The sequence below is a fragment of the Balaenoptera ricei genome, chromosome 20 (genome assembly GCF_028023285.1).
Source record: "Balaenoptera ricei isolate mBalRic1 chromosome 20, mBalRic1.hap2, whole genome shotgun sequence".
NCBI classification, from domain to species: Eukaryota; Metazoa; Chordata; class Mammalia; order Artiodactyla; family Balaenopteridae; genus Balaenoptera; species Balaenoptera ricei.
The window spans coordinates 16,251,367-16,266,875 of record NC_082658.1 but is presented as its reverse complement, the minus strand read 5'-3'; the positions used below and the strand labels follow the sequence as shown (position 1 = coordinate 16,266,875).

General features: G+C 34.7%; 1 protein-coding gene across 1 annotated transcript in view; it reads left to right on the top strand.

Moving 5' to 3' along the window:
• The window catches only part of EFCAB13 (EF-hand calcium binding domain 13), a 101,072-nt gene that overhangs the window by 58,391 nt on the left and 27,172 nt on the right, over positions 1–15,509 (top strand). The window contains 3 exon segments of the mRNA XM_059908443.1: positions 8,305–8,796; positions 10,848–10,985; positions 13,159–13,230. Coding sequence (XP_059764426.1) covers positions 8,305–8,796; positions 10,848–10,985; positions 13,159–13,230 — 702 coding nt within the window.

Genomic DNA, 15,509 nt, shown 5'->3' with positions numbered 1-15,509 from the left:
TTAGTTTTTAATTCAGTATTTGTATTAATATGTTTATATAAACACTATTCACAGGTGAGCCATATAGTAAATATCTTGTGGTTACTTTCTTTTTTCTGTGCAATTTTTTCTCTCTTTGTATTAAAATTATCTTTTTAAAATTTATTTGCTTGTTTTGTTAAAAAAGTATATTGCTGATTCAACCCTAAACTCTGCCAGATGTCTAAATATCCTCTCCATAATTTTGGATACACCAGGTATTCTATCAGCTTTATCTTCTTGAAGAAATATACCTTAGAGTATTCTGATATTCTTTCATATGGATTTGTTGCCCTCTACGTCTTGTGTGCACCTGTCATCTTGGGATTTCTCTTCATTAACATTCTGGAAATTTTTCACTTTTCTCACCTGTATCAGATTCTGTACTCATATTTGACAGTTTGGGTATAGAATGGAAATAATTTTCCTCAGAATTTTTCTATTTTCCAGTTTTCAATGTTGTTGTTGAAGTCCAAAATTCTTTTGATTACCGACCTTTTTATGCAACTAATTTTTTTTCTTTGCAATCTTATAGGATTTCTTTACCTCTAGTGTTCTGAAATTTCATGATGATATGCCTTGAAATAGGTTTCTTTGCAACAATTGTGCTGGGTATGGTATACTGTGATTCTGGGAAATTTAAACAATTTGTTGATGACTTCCTTTTCTCTATTTTTCTCTTCTCTCTGGAACGCTTATTACTTGAATACTTGACATCCTGAATGGATTCTCCTTTTTTTTTTTTTTTTTTTTTTACCTTTTTCTCTTGCCTTTTTGGGAGATTTACTTAACTTTATCTTCCAGCCCTTGTATTTAGGTTTTCATTTGTACTTTTTAAATTTCCAAGAACTTTTTTCCCCCCTCTGAATGTATTTTATTATAACATCCTCTTCTTGATTTATGGACATTCCTGTTGTTCCATGGACATAATATCTTCTATTGCGCTAAAGATGATATTTTTAAAATTTTCTTTTACATTCATACTGTTTCCTCCAAGTTATTTTTGTCTTATGTGGTTTTCCTTTTAGAGGCATCCTCCAAATGTCTGGTGATCTTTGGTTGTCTGCCTGTGTTTGAGAATAATGAACTAAAAAGCTGTTTGGAAGTTCTGAAACTGAGAATGGAACTAGTTGACTATGGACTGAACACTGTAGAGTAGTGGTTCTTAACCAGAGGTGATTTGGGGATTTTTTTCCCTTCTCTCCTCTCTCCCCTAGGAACATTTGGCAACATCTGGAGATGTTTTTTGTTCATTACAACTAGTGTTACTAGCATTAAGTGATTAGAGGCTGGGGATGCTTCTGTTGACTGAAAAAAAATACACAACCTAAAAGTAGAGAACTGTGTTTTATTTGGGGCTTTACTGAGACTTAAGCCCAGGATATAGCTTCTCAGATAACTCTGAGGGACTGTTCCAAAGAGGTAAGGGATATATAGGAATTTTTGCAAAAAACCCAAGTAATCGAATATCAAAAGATTACTGCTGATTAAAGAAAACCCAGACATCTCAAGTTAATGAATTTAGTGGTTTTCTATGTATGGGAAGATGCAAGAGTTTGAGCTTAATGAAATTATTCCTTTGATATGCACCTTAACAATCTAGGGCCAGTATCCTGTTTTTCTCCATCCTGAATCCCCTCAAGGTGCACCATGTGGGTGGCTGCAGTGGCTGATGGCTTGATGGCCTCAACATTCTTTGTTTACTGATATGGCAGGTGACATTCTTTGCCCACACTTCTAGATATCCTACAATGCACGGGACAGCCCCCCTCAGAGAATTATCTGTCCCCAAATGCCAGTACTGCTGAGGTCGAGATACCCTGCTGTAGGGTGATCTGGTGGCTTGTTTGCCTAGAAGACCCTTGATATCACCATCTTTAGGGTTTTTCCCCTTTCAAGATGGTCAGTGTATTCAAAGAAGAAACTAAGCTTGCTTGCCAGAGTTTCAGGTATGTAATGAGACAAAAGAACTGGAGTTCTCTTTATTCAGTGGTAATTGTCCTGTAACCCTCCCTCTTCATTTTCCAAATAATACTCTTACCTTCTGTTGTGTTTTGAATGCCCTAATCCAGAGACCTTTGCGTTTAACCCTCTCTGGTGAATTGTTAGTCTTCTGCTGGAGTGGGAGAAGATCAATATCTGGCCATGTGAAAATATATGGCTGTGTGAAGGGAATCTAGGTATCTGATTACCACTTAAACAGACTTTTAACCAATCGTTTATTTTCAGTTTTACCCTTACCTTCACTTTTAGAGGTAACTAAATGCCACTAATTTATGAGCATTTGGAGGTTTTGTGTTATCAATTGGCTTGTTTCTTGGCTTTTTCCTTCTGGCTTAGGATTCAGCCTTTTCAGATCTGCTAAGTTCATTAGCTTCCCAGCTTCCAAAATTTTATTGCAGTTGGTTCTTTTCCTGTTCTTCTTGTTATTATGGATTTATGATGTTTTAAGAATTCCTTTAGTTTTAATGGGATTTTTGAAGGCTGCCATCATTATCTGAAAGTTTCAAAGTTTATTTTGAATTCTAATTTTGTCTCTGGTATAGAAGTTTTTTTTTTTTCCTGCTTAGATATTACTGATAATCACATACCCACTCCCATGCATGATTCTAATCGTTTATGTTATTAATTTTTTCTGGATCTTTGCTGATTTTGTACTAGTTCTATTACTGAGGAAGGAGCATTGCCTTGAAATATAATTGTGGATTTGTCTATTTCTCCTTTAAGTTTTGTCAGGTTTTGGTTCATGCATTTTGAAGCTCTGTTAGTTGCATTCATATTTAGGATATTTATATCTTCTTGGCAAATTGGCTCTTTTATCATTATGTAATGTATATGTAATTACTGGTAATTTTCTTTGCTCTGCAGTTTACTTTTTCTAATATTAATATAACCACTTCAGTTTTCTTTTGATTAGTGTTTACATGGTATATATTTTCCATCCTTTTCTTTTAACCTTCTTATATCATCATATTTGAAGTATTTTGTAAACCACATAGAGTTGGGTGATGATTTTATATTCATTCTTATAATCCCTGTTTTTTAATTGGAGTGTTTAAGCCATTTATACTAAATATGATTAGTTATATGTTCAGTTATAGGTAACTATATTATTATTTCTTTTCTATTTTTTCCTCTCTTTTTCAACCATTTTCTGCCTTCTTTTTTGGGAACTTAGAAAAAAATTCTTTAAAAACTTACCTATGTGTATTTTCACCATATCTCTGCATTTTCAGTGGTTGTTCTAAGGATTACAATATACATATTTAACCTTAAAGTATACCAAAATAAATATTTTACCACTTCAAGTGGAATATAGAAATTTTACCATTGTATAGGTCTTTTACCTTCTGATTTTATGTTCTGATTTTCTTATGTATTATGACTATGTACATTGAAAACACCATTAGATAATATTTCTAAGTTTTGCTTTCAATGATCAAACATATTTTAAAATCTAAAGAGGAGAAGCATAGTCTTATATTTAACCAAATCTTTACCATTATATATTTCTCTTCTTTCATTTTTGACCGCCTATCACATGTGAAGAGCAAAGAAAACCTCAATTTGCATGGGAAAAGACAATCAACAGATGCAAGACCAAGATGAAAAAGATGTTGAAATTGCCTGACAAAAAATTCCAGTATCATTCTCTATGGAGAACTGCTTTTAATCATTTTTTTTAAAGAGCAGATCTACTAGAAATGAATTAGCTTAATTTTTCTTCATCTGAGAATATCTTTATTCTCTATAATTTCTGAAGGATATTTTTATTGGATATAGGAGTCTGGGTTGCCAGTTATTTTTCTTTCAGTACTTTATTTATTTGTTTATTTTATTATTATTATTTTTTAAATATTTATTTGGTTACACCGGGTCTTGGTTGCGGCACGTGGGCTCCTTAGTTGCAGCAGGAGAGCTCCTTAATTGTGACATGTGAACTCCCAGTTGCTAGATACACGTGGGATCATACTCCTAGGCAAGGGATAAAACCCAGAACTTCTGCGTCGGAAGCACCAGGTCTCACAAACTGGGCTAGCAGGAAGGTTCGTCGCTAGGTCTATTTTTATCACAGGAATGTCAGCCTTGTTTATTCCCACAAGGCTTCAAAAAATTGAGGCAGGGCTTCCCTGGTGGCGCAGTGGTTGAGAATCTGCCTGCCAATGCAGGGGACACGGGTTCGAGCCCTGGTCTGGGAAGATCCCACATGCCGCGGAGCAACTAGGCCCGTGAGCCACAATTGCTGAGCCTGCGCATCTGGAGCCTGTGCTCTGCAACAAGAGAGGCCATGATAGTGAGAGGCCTGTGCACCGCGATGAAGAGTGGCCCCCACTTGCCACAACTAGAGAAAGCCCTCGCACAGAAATGAAGACCCAACACAGCCAAAATAAATAAATAAATAATTAATTAAAAAAAAAAAAATTGAGGCAACAGTCATGCTTTCCCCACCCCCCATTTGAATCTTTAGTAAAGCACAAAAGATTCATTTGATTATGAAGAGAAGCACAAGTATGGATTCTTTCAGCACTTTAAAATGTTGTTCCTTTTACTTTTGACTTCCACAGTTTCTGAAGAGAAATCTGATGTTATCCAAATAATAAAATACATTGTTTTTATCTGACTGCTTTCAAGGTACTTTCTTCTTTCTTTAGTTTTTAGCCATTTGATTATGATGTGTTTGGGAGTGTATTTTTTGAGTTTATCCTATAGGGTTCACTGAGCTTCTTGAATCTGTCTTTTGCCAAATTTGGAAACTTTTGCCATTATAACTTCAAACATTTGTTCTGCACTACACTCTCTCCTGTCTTTTTGAGACTCCAGTGACACAAATGTTAGCCCTCTTTGATATTGTCCCACAGGTCCTTGACACTTCGTTCATTTTGTTTTCATTCTTATTTACCTCTACTGTTCAGACTGAATAATTTCTATTTATACATCTTCAGTTCCATGAACTATTCCTCTGACATCTCCATTATGTTATTAAGCCTATCTGGTGAGTTTTGTTTTGTTTTGTTTTTTACTTTGATTATTATATTTTTAAGTTTTAAACTTTCCATTTTCGGAAATGTTTAAATGATCAAGTGGGATTTATCCCAGAGATGCAAGGATTCTTCAGTATATGCAAATCAATCAATGTGATACACCATATTAACAAATTGAAGAATAAAAACCATATGAACATCTCAATAGATGCAGAAAAAGCTTTTGACAAAATTCAACAACCATTTATGATAAAAACTCTCCAGAAAATGGGCATAGAGGGAACCAACCTCAACATAATAAAGGCCATATATGACAAACCCACAGCAAACATCGTTCTCAATGGTGAAAAACTGAAAGCATTTCCTCTAAGATCAGGAACAAGACAAGGATGTCCACTCTCGCCACTATTATTCAACATAGTTTTGGAAGTCCTTGCCACAGCAATCAGAGAAGAAAAAGAAATAAAAGGAATCCAAATTGGAAAGGAAGAAGTAAAACTGTCACTGTTTGCAGATGACATGATACCATATACATAGATAATCCTAAAGATACCACCAGAAAACTACTAGAGCTAATCAATGAATTTGGTAAAGTTGCAGGATACAAAATCAATGCCCAGAAATCTCTTGCATTCCTATACACTAACACTGAAAGATTAGAAAGAGAAATTAAGGAAACAATCCCATTCACCATTGCAACAAAAAGAATAAAATACCTAGGAATAAACCTACCTAAGGAGGTAAAAGATGTGTACTCAGAAAACTATAAGACACTGATGAAAGAAATCAAAGATGACACAAACAGATGGAGAGATATACCATTTTCTTGGACTGGAAGAATCAATACTTTGAAACTGACTACACTACACAAAGCAATCTACAGATTCAGTGCAATCCCTGTCAAATTACCAATGGCGTTTTTTACAGAACTAGAACAAAAAAATCTTAAACTTTGTATGGAGACACAAAAGACCCCGAACAGCCAAAGCAATCTTGAGGGAAAAAAACGGAGCTGGAGGAATCAGACTCCCTGACTTCAGACTATAGTGCAAAGCTACAGTAATCAAGACAATATGTTACTGGCATAAAAACAGAAACATAGATCAATGGAACAGGATAGATAGCCCAGAGATAAACCCATGCACCTATGGTCAACTAATCTATGACAAAGGAGGCAAGGATATACAATGGAGAAAAGACAGTCTCTTCAATAAGTGGTGCTGGGAAAACTGGACAGCTACATGTAAAAGAATGAAATTAGAACACTCCCTAACACCATACACAAAAATAAACTCAAAATGGATTAAAGACCTAGATGTAAGACCAGAAACTATAAAACTCTTAGAGGAAAACATAGGAAAAACACTCTTTGACATAAATCACAGCAAGATCTTTTTGACCCACCTTCTAGAATAATGGAAATAAAAACAAAAACAAACAAATGGGCCCTAATGAAACTTAAAAGTTTTGCACAGAAAAGGAAACTATAGACGAAAAGACAACCCTCAGAATGGGAGAAAATATGTGCAAATGAATCAATGGACAATGGATTAATCTCCAAAATATATAAACAGCTCATGAAGCTCAATATTAAAAAAACAAACAGCCCAATTAAAAAATGGGCATAAGACCTAAATAGACATTTTCCCAAAGAAGACATAGAGATGGGCAAAAGGCACATGAAAAGCTGCTCAACATCGCTAATTATTACAGAACTGCAAATCAGAGCAGTTTTTAATGCTAATTTAGCTCTACTACTAAGGCAGCATTCTTCAGATGAGTCTACTAGATTCCCATATATTATGAGATCTTTCTGCTCTGGCAGGTGAGATCACAAATTATTCTCAATTCTCAGTGAGATACAGGAATTGTTCTACTTACAAGTTTCTGTTAATTCTTTCCTTGTTCTTGGGTCATATCCTCTCATGTATGTGCAGATCAATACTCACCCAAAGTTCAAGTGGACCCCTCTGCTGATCTCCAGAGCTCAGCTGTTCTCTCTGCTCTCATATTCTAGCCTCTTTGGCCTTTCTGATCTCTTATCTCTTATCTCTACTCATTCATACCAGCGGGCTCTGTTCAAGTTTTACTTTCCTGTGCTGTCGCATGGAAACTCTGTCTAGACAGTAAGCTGGTGCAGTGGTAGGGTTCAGCTCATTTGTTACCCTTCTTTAAAGGACTACTGTCCTGTGCTGCCTATTGTCCAATGTCTGAAAACTGTTCTTTTTCACATATTTTGTCCAGTGTTTTAGTTGCTTAAGGTTAGAGCGTAAAGTTAGTTCCTATTACAGTGTTTTGGCCCAAAACAGAAATGTCAAAGATTTTTTTTTTAACCCCCTTTCTCTTTGATAGATAGCACTTAGAGATCAATGTCATCATCTTTAAGGATTTCTAGACTTCTAATACATAAAACTAACACAGTGTTATATGTCAATTTAAAAAATAAATTAATTTTTAAAAATTTCCAGACCTTTAAAATCCAAATATTTTCCTTCAATTGTTCATTGTAATATAGACTAAGCTAAGAAACTTTTCTTTTTATCTAAATTAAATGCCTTCATAGTCAAGATTGTATTGCTACTCTGTTGGAAGTCTCTTGTTTTCTTCAAGAATTTTATAGGAGCTTGACAATCTCATGGAGTTGTTTTGAAGGATCAAGCATTATAACATTTGAAATACTTTAAAATGTGTTATTCAAATGTAAGGTACTATTCTGAGCCATGAGATGAATTTTGTAAATGAATCCCCAATTGGGATGTTGTTTTAATAAGTTTCTAAAAATGTTATTTTATATATATTTTCCCCCCACAAGTACTAGGAATCTTTAGGAGAGTAATTATTTTACTCTCTTACTTTAGCAGAGTATCATTTTACTTATGAAGTATTGTAACTTTATAAATAAAAAATTTCCCTTTACAACTTCCTCATAGATCTGCATCCTCATAACTAAGGAGTTTGTATCTGAATTGGCTTATTAGTCTATTATCTTTCTGAATTGGGAAAGAGTAGGGAATGAGAACCATGCACTTCAGTAAGCTATCATTTTAGATTCAGGGTTACTATGAATAGCTTTGGATGGAAGTATTTAACTATATTAAACCAGAAGATTATATTTAACCTAGTTAATAGTTAATCTTTTGGTCATCAGCTCTGTTAGTTTTTTCAAGTTATTAACTTCGTCTTATGTATTTAAGCAACTGATAATTTCTTGAACAGCTTTCATGAGGACTTAGGTATTATTTTTTAAAAAGCATTACAAATTGTACAGGTAAATGAAATAATGGAATATGTTTCTCTTGCTTAGCAATTATAAAAGGAACAGCCTTGGATGAAGCTACTTCAAGAAAGTTATCATATGTATCAGGATGCTATCCACAATATACGAAGAAAAGCATTTTATCTTCCAGACTATCTGAATTGTCATTATCCCAAAAGTTAAATACAAAGAGCCTCCAAAATCATACAATTATGAAGGGGAATGATGACCTTGAATTTAAAAAATCAAAAAATATTTTGCAAATAAGAAAATTCCAGGATGAGGTTGACAGCAGTGATGTAGAATTCCAGGAACCATATTCAAAGGATGGCATAAACTTCAAGAGAAGTTCAGAGAAGGTTGAAATTCATGACTCAAAGTCTAAACCACAAAACTTGAAGAGTGTTACAAGCCTCAAAAAGTCCCTGGATAAAAGTGATATTTTTAGTATCCCAAAACTTCAGAAGCCAGCTGTGAGAAGGCGCGCCAGCCTTCTAAAACATGTTTTATCTAAGGAAAAAACTGCAATTAATGCTCTGGGTCAGTATCATATATGTAAGTCAACATCTAGATCTTTGAATCATTACAGAAATGAGCTGAATTAAGCAGTTATTAGATAGTTGCAGGCATTTCAATTGTTAGTACTCTGGGTAACCACCACTTCTGCTATGTAGACCAATGGATACAATATTGTAGTTTTGATGGTAGTTCCTTTCCAGATGCTCCCTTTTGTGGGGGCCTAGCTTTGGCTGAGAAGCTTATTCAGTGATTAATTGGAGTCACTCAAGTTCCCTAGAAAGTAGAGGGCCTGTTTTCATTTGGAAATGCTCTTTTTTGGTCATTTATTTAACCAAGTATGTATGAAGTCTATGTGAAATTTTTGCTCAGAGTTCCATAATTTAAATTTATGATATCCATAGTACTTCAGATATTATCTCTTATGGATGTGGGAATATCAAGAGAAAATAATTAATACTCTACATCTCAGATCCCCAAGGCTTTATTGTATTCCTCAAAGATGAGCAGTGGCTTCCCAACCAGTATATATTTTCCCCTCTGTGCTGCTTATATCATAGAAGTACTGTGTAGGGAACCCAGTTAAACACTCTTTCCTGTAGGCCTCAGCTGAAGTTACTTAAGTTGTATTTATTTTCTTTAAAGAAACTTACTGGCCTTTAAAAAAATTGTATTTAGTACTGAATGTAATTGTTAAAGTGAATGCTTTGTGAATAATTAGTGCTTCTTATACACTAATGCATACTTTAAATAACTCAGTTGAAAAAAGAGTGTGATCTATTAAGGAGGCATAAAGATGTTTATTCCGATTCCTTTACCAATGCTCTGCTTTTACTCTGTGCCTCATTTCTATTTCTGAGATTTTTGTACTTCAATAAGAATTAAAGCCCTGGTTAAAGGAATAATGGAGTAATAGGCATTTAGCCAATGGGTAGAATAGGGCTGTGGAAAAAAGTGGTTATCTACCTTGCTGGTGTCACTAAAATAAAATGATGTCACCTACCACTGCCACACTTAATGTTCTGTATATAGAGAAGTATGAAATAGCTTATCTCGTATAACTTCTCCAAATAAATTGATGGTGATTGAGCAGCTATGAAATGTGACTGTCACTTGATTTACGTTCAAAAAACATTTTTAAATTTTCATTATGAAATAATTTTAAATTCATAAGAATTATACAAAAATACAATAAAAACATTTCTGCATACTCTTCATCTAGTGTTCCCAAGTGTTAAGATCTTATATAACCACAGTACAATGATCTAAACCAGGAAATTAACACTCATACAACAGTATTTACTAATCTAAGGGCCTTATTCAAAATTTGTCAGTTTTTCCATTAATGTCCTTTTTCTTATCCAGGATCTCATCCAGGACCACATATTACATTTAGCTGTCATGTGTCCTTAGTCTCCTTCAGTCTGGGATGGTTTTTCAGTCTTTCATGACCTTGACACTTTGGAAGAATATTGACTTGTTGTTTTGTATAATGTCCCTTGTTTTGGGTTTCCTTATATTTCTTCATGAATAAGTTCAGGGTATGCATTTTGGCCAGAATACAACACAGGAGATATTTTGTCCATCTCAGTACATAATATTAGGAGGCTCATGATGGCCATGTGTGTCTGCTAGGATTTTATAATTTTGAAGGTTGTGAACTGAAAACATGGTAGGGTAAAGTGATAGGAAGGGAAAGAACTCTCAATTTTTGTTTGAAATCTTGGAATTTAAACAAAGCACATTGATGTTTTGATCTCTTGGACTCATTCATTATATTTTAATCAGAACCAAGCTGCATTGGCTGGGCCACTAGAACAGGCTGTTCTTCCAAACAAGTAGTTTATAAACGTTTATAGAATTTCAAGACAGTTTTGTGTTTGAGCTATAAGAGAAAGATTAAGTGTAATGTAAGATACAACAGAAATATGGACAGAAAAGCAGTCCTTCTGTAAGGTGATATTAAGTAAATAAAACTTGATTTCTGATTACTAGATAAAGATTTTAGCTGCCAATTATTGCTTAAGACACATAAATTATGTTGCTGAATAGTCCCCCACATTTTGTATACTTAGGAAATGTCTGTGAAGCTATCAATAAACTCTGAGAAAATTACATTGATACAGAAGAACCTCAGTCCATTTTGCATTCAGTAGGAATTACTTTATCAGATAAAGAGTTCAAGAAGATTGTGACAGACACTACTAGAAATGGTGAGAGACTGATAATACCAAATGTTTTGAAAATATTAGATACTTTTATGTGAGTATTAAATGTTGGAGTAAATTCTCTCAACTAGGAATGGAATGGAATGGGCCATTCTAAAGAAGATTCAGAAAGAACAAATATAAAAATTGTAAGTAGTTATATATAAAATAGATAACTAATAAGGACCTACTGTATAGCACAGGAAACTCTACTCTATACTCTGTAATGACCTATATGGGAAAAGAATCTAAAAAAGAGTGGATATATGTATATGGGTAACTGATTCACTTTGCTGTACAGCAGAAACTAACACGACATTATAAATCAACTATGTTCCAATAAATTTTTTTTAAAAATTGGGATTAGTAAAAAACAATTCCTGGGAAGTTTGACCTAATGGATTGGTTTGGAGGGGCTAGATCTTTCATATCTCAGAACTGTTTCTGTAAGGTTCTTCATTACTATTCCTAGCTATGCCTTCTAGTGTGAGACAGGTACTGGGGAAAGCTTATCTAGCTGTAGAATAGAGGTTCAGGTAGCAAGACTACAATACCCAAGAGGTTCAAAAATCTCTAAGTCAATAGCATAGGGGTCCAAGGAGAAATAATTGGAGATTCTAAAATGTAGAATGAGTACTGTACCTAAGAATTTAGGGCTAAGGGAATTTAGGGCTTTTAACCAAGGCAGGCAGTTAGCATCTATAAATTAAATAGCATATCCCACTCACCAACCTAAGTTCAGGGCAGAGTTTAAGTTTCTAAGAAAGATTCTCTTTTTTTCTTTTTAATAAATTTATTTATTTATTTATGGCTGCACTGGGTCTTCGTTGCTGTGTGAGTGCTTTCTCTAGTTGTGGCGAGCAGGGGCTACTCTTCGTTGCAGTGCACGGGCTTCTCATTGCTGTGGCTTCCCTTGTGGAGCACGAGCTCTAGGTGCGCGGGCTTCAGTAGTTGTAGCACGTAGGCTCAGTAGTTGTGGTGCACGGGCTTAGTTGCTCCACGGCATGTGGGATCTTCCCGGACCAGGGCTCGAACCCATGTCCCCTGCCTTGGCAGGCGGATTCCTAACCACTGTGCACCAGGGAAGTCCCTAAGAAAGACTCTTGTATTAGAGAAGTTGTTTTATCATTAAGTAAGAATTGTCCACAGCAAAAGTTCAGTTAAGGAGAGGGCAGAGGCAACAGTTTGGGAAAAGACTGACAGAAATAACATTAGAAGTGAATTATTAGAACCTGAGCAAAATTCCTTAGTTAAGGCAAATAAGAAAGAATATTTGATTTTAAAAAAAATCTAAGAAATAGAGATCAGAGTAATGGTTACCAGGGGGTAAGAGTTGGCAGTAGAACAAAATGGGTAAAGGGGATCAATTGTATGATGATAGATGGAAACTTAATTTTTGGTAGTGAGCACACTGTAGTGTATACAGAAGTAGAAATATAATGTTGTACACATGAGACATATAATGTTAAAGACATATAATGTACACATGAGACATATAAATGTTAATGTTAAAGACATATAATGTTGTACACATGAGACATATAATGTTTGTAATGTCAATACAAAATAAATTTTAAAAAATCTAAAAAGTAGATGCCACTAAAATTATTCAGCCCTTTCTTCTGCTTATCAGGATTAGTATGATCACTGTGGAGGGTTTGTATGTAAAAATAGGTAGTTATTTGGACCAGATGGATACTAAGGGTAAGGATGGGGATACTTGGGTTTGTCAGGGCTGGTTAGCATTGTCAAAGTGTCTTAGTGGACGGCATATTGATTTGACTGGGTTTTCATGATGATGTGAAATAGACTTCTTAACTTTCTCATGGTCTACCTCTATGGGCACCTTTCCTTTTTCCTATATCTATCAAGAACTGAGTACCTAACCCAGTCCTTTGCACTTTATAATAAACACTGAAAAAGCAGGGACTGTGTCCTACTTATTTTTGTATCCTTGGTGCCTAGCATAGTTCTTGGCACTAATATACTGTCAGTAATTGCTGAAAGGAAATGAACTGACCTAATTTAGAAAGACTCATCTAGGGAGACAAGATAAGAAGAAGAAATAGGATGATGATTAAGTAAAGGATAAGCATTTTTTCATAGTTGTACTAAAATGTGTATTTACCTTTTATACAGAAGTATAATAGAATGTATAATCTAAACTTTTCTTTTACAGAAAATGGAATGGTGAAGTTAGATGATGTTGTGCATGCTCTCTCCAAAGAGCAAAATCTTCCTGGATATGATGGTAGGTAGGAAATTTATTTTAAAATCATCTGGGGGAAAGAGCAGTTAGGTTGAGGAGAATTAGGTTCAACTGAACTGAGTTTGCTTTTTGTATAGATACTTAATAGTTCCAAAATCCTTTAGCAAGCCATTTGCCAGTTTCTTTAAAAACTTGGTATATCAGGGTAATAACAGCTAAATTGCTTAGTTCACAGAGTTGTTATGTGGATTTTATGAACTGGAGAGTGCTATATAAATGTACAGTAATAGTAATGATAATGAGGAAGTCAAATAGGTAATTAGCTCCATTATTAGCAATTGATGGGTGATTTCATTTTTAATTTTTATAAGGAACTTGTTTGAATGAAATACTTGTTTGGTTTATCTTTGTTTTAGAACATTTTATAAAACAGTTCTATTGAGGTAAAATCTACATACATAAAATCACCCATGCACTGATTTATATTATAGAGTCACACCACAATCTAGTTTTTCTTACTTGCAGTGTTTTTATTTTTTATACAAATAATTAAATATTTTTTCTGTGATATTAAAAAGAAATGAAAGTTTTATGAAGGCTTGCTGTTTATTTCCTTCTGTTTATTCACATACTTTAAAAAAGATGAGCTTTCTCTCGCTTCCCAAAAGATTTCTCTTATAAGAAAAAATTAATCCAAAGGAAGAAACTTTCTTTTATACCTAGATGAAGAATCTCATGTTAAAAACTGCATTTGCATTTGTCATTTCTGATGAATGTAAATGTTTAAGTCTCTGGATTTCTTGAAGATACTATTAGTAAATCGATTTCTTGAATGCTTCACCATGCAATCATTCATTCACCAACTCAGTCATTCTTTCATTGCTATTTTGTGAAGTAGTGTCTTGGTCACAGCTGTCTCTTCCTCTTTTTTCCCCATTATACTATTTTAAAATTTTATTTCAAATTGTGGGAACTAACACATATCATGTAATTTACCATCTTAACCATTTCTAAGTGTACAGTTCAGTAATGTTAGTGTTAAGTGCATTCACATTGTTGTGCAACCAATCTCTACAACTTTTTATCTTGCAAAACTGAAACTCTGTACCGGTTAAATAAAAATTACCCATCCTTGCCCCTCCAGTTCTGGCAAGCATCATTCTACTTTCTGTTTCTGTGAAGTCGTCCACTTGAGATACCTTAGTAGAATCATACAGTATTTGTCTTTTTGTGACTGGCTTATTTCACTTATCATAATGCCCCCAAGAGCTGTCAGAATTTTCTTCCTTTTTCATGCTAAATAATATTCCATTGTATGTGTATACCACATTTTCCTTATTCATTCATCCATCAGTGGACACTTGTGTTGCTTCCTCCTCTTGGTTATTGTGAATAGTGCAGCTATGAAAATGGGCATGCAAATATCTTTTTAAGCTCCTGCTTTGAATTCTTTTAGATATGTACCCAGAAGTAGACACAATCCAGTTTGTAACATTTCTGTCACTCCTAAAAATTCTCTCATGCCCATTTGCAATTAATCTCCACCCCATCTGTAGACAACCACTAATCTGCTTTCTGTCTCTATGAATTTGCCTTTTTTTGACATTTAATATAAATGAAATCATATAACATGTCTTTTATACTTGAGGTCCTTCACTTTGCATAATGTTTGGGTTTTTTTTTAATTTATTTTTGGCTGCGTTGGGTCTTTGTTGCTGCGGGCAGGCTTTCTCTAGTTGCAACGAGCAGGGGCTACTCTTCATTGTGGTGCATGGGCTTCTCATTGCGGTGGCTTCTCTTGTTGCGGAGCATGGGCTCTAGGCGCGCAGGCCTCAGTAGTTGTGGCTTGCGGGCTCTAGAGCGCAGGCTCGGTAGTTGTGGCTCATGGGCTTAGCTGCTCCGCAGTATGTGGGATCTTCCCGGATCAGGGCTCGAACCCGTGTCCCCTGCATTGACAGGCGGATTCCCAACCAATGCACCACCAGGGAAGCCCTGCATAATGTTTTTAAGGTTAATTCATGTTGTAGTATGTATCAATAGTTCATTCCTTTTTATTGATAAATAAACCCATATTACAGTTTATGGATATACTTTGTTTTGTTGATGGTTGACCAGTTCATGAACATTTTATTTTTCTCAGCTTCTGACTGTTATGAATAATGCTGAAATTAATATTTGCATACATGTCTTTCTGTGGGCATACACTTTTATTTCTCTTGGGTAAATTCCTAGGAGAAAAATTGTTAGTCTGTATGGTAAATTTATGTTTAGGTTTTTAACAGATTGCCAAACTGTTTTCCCAAGTGGCTATATCATTTTCA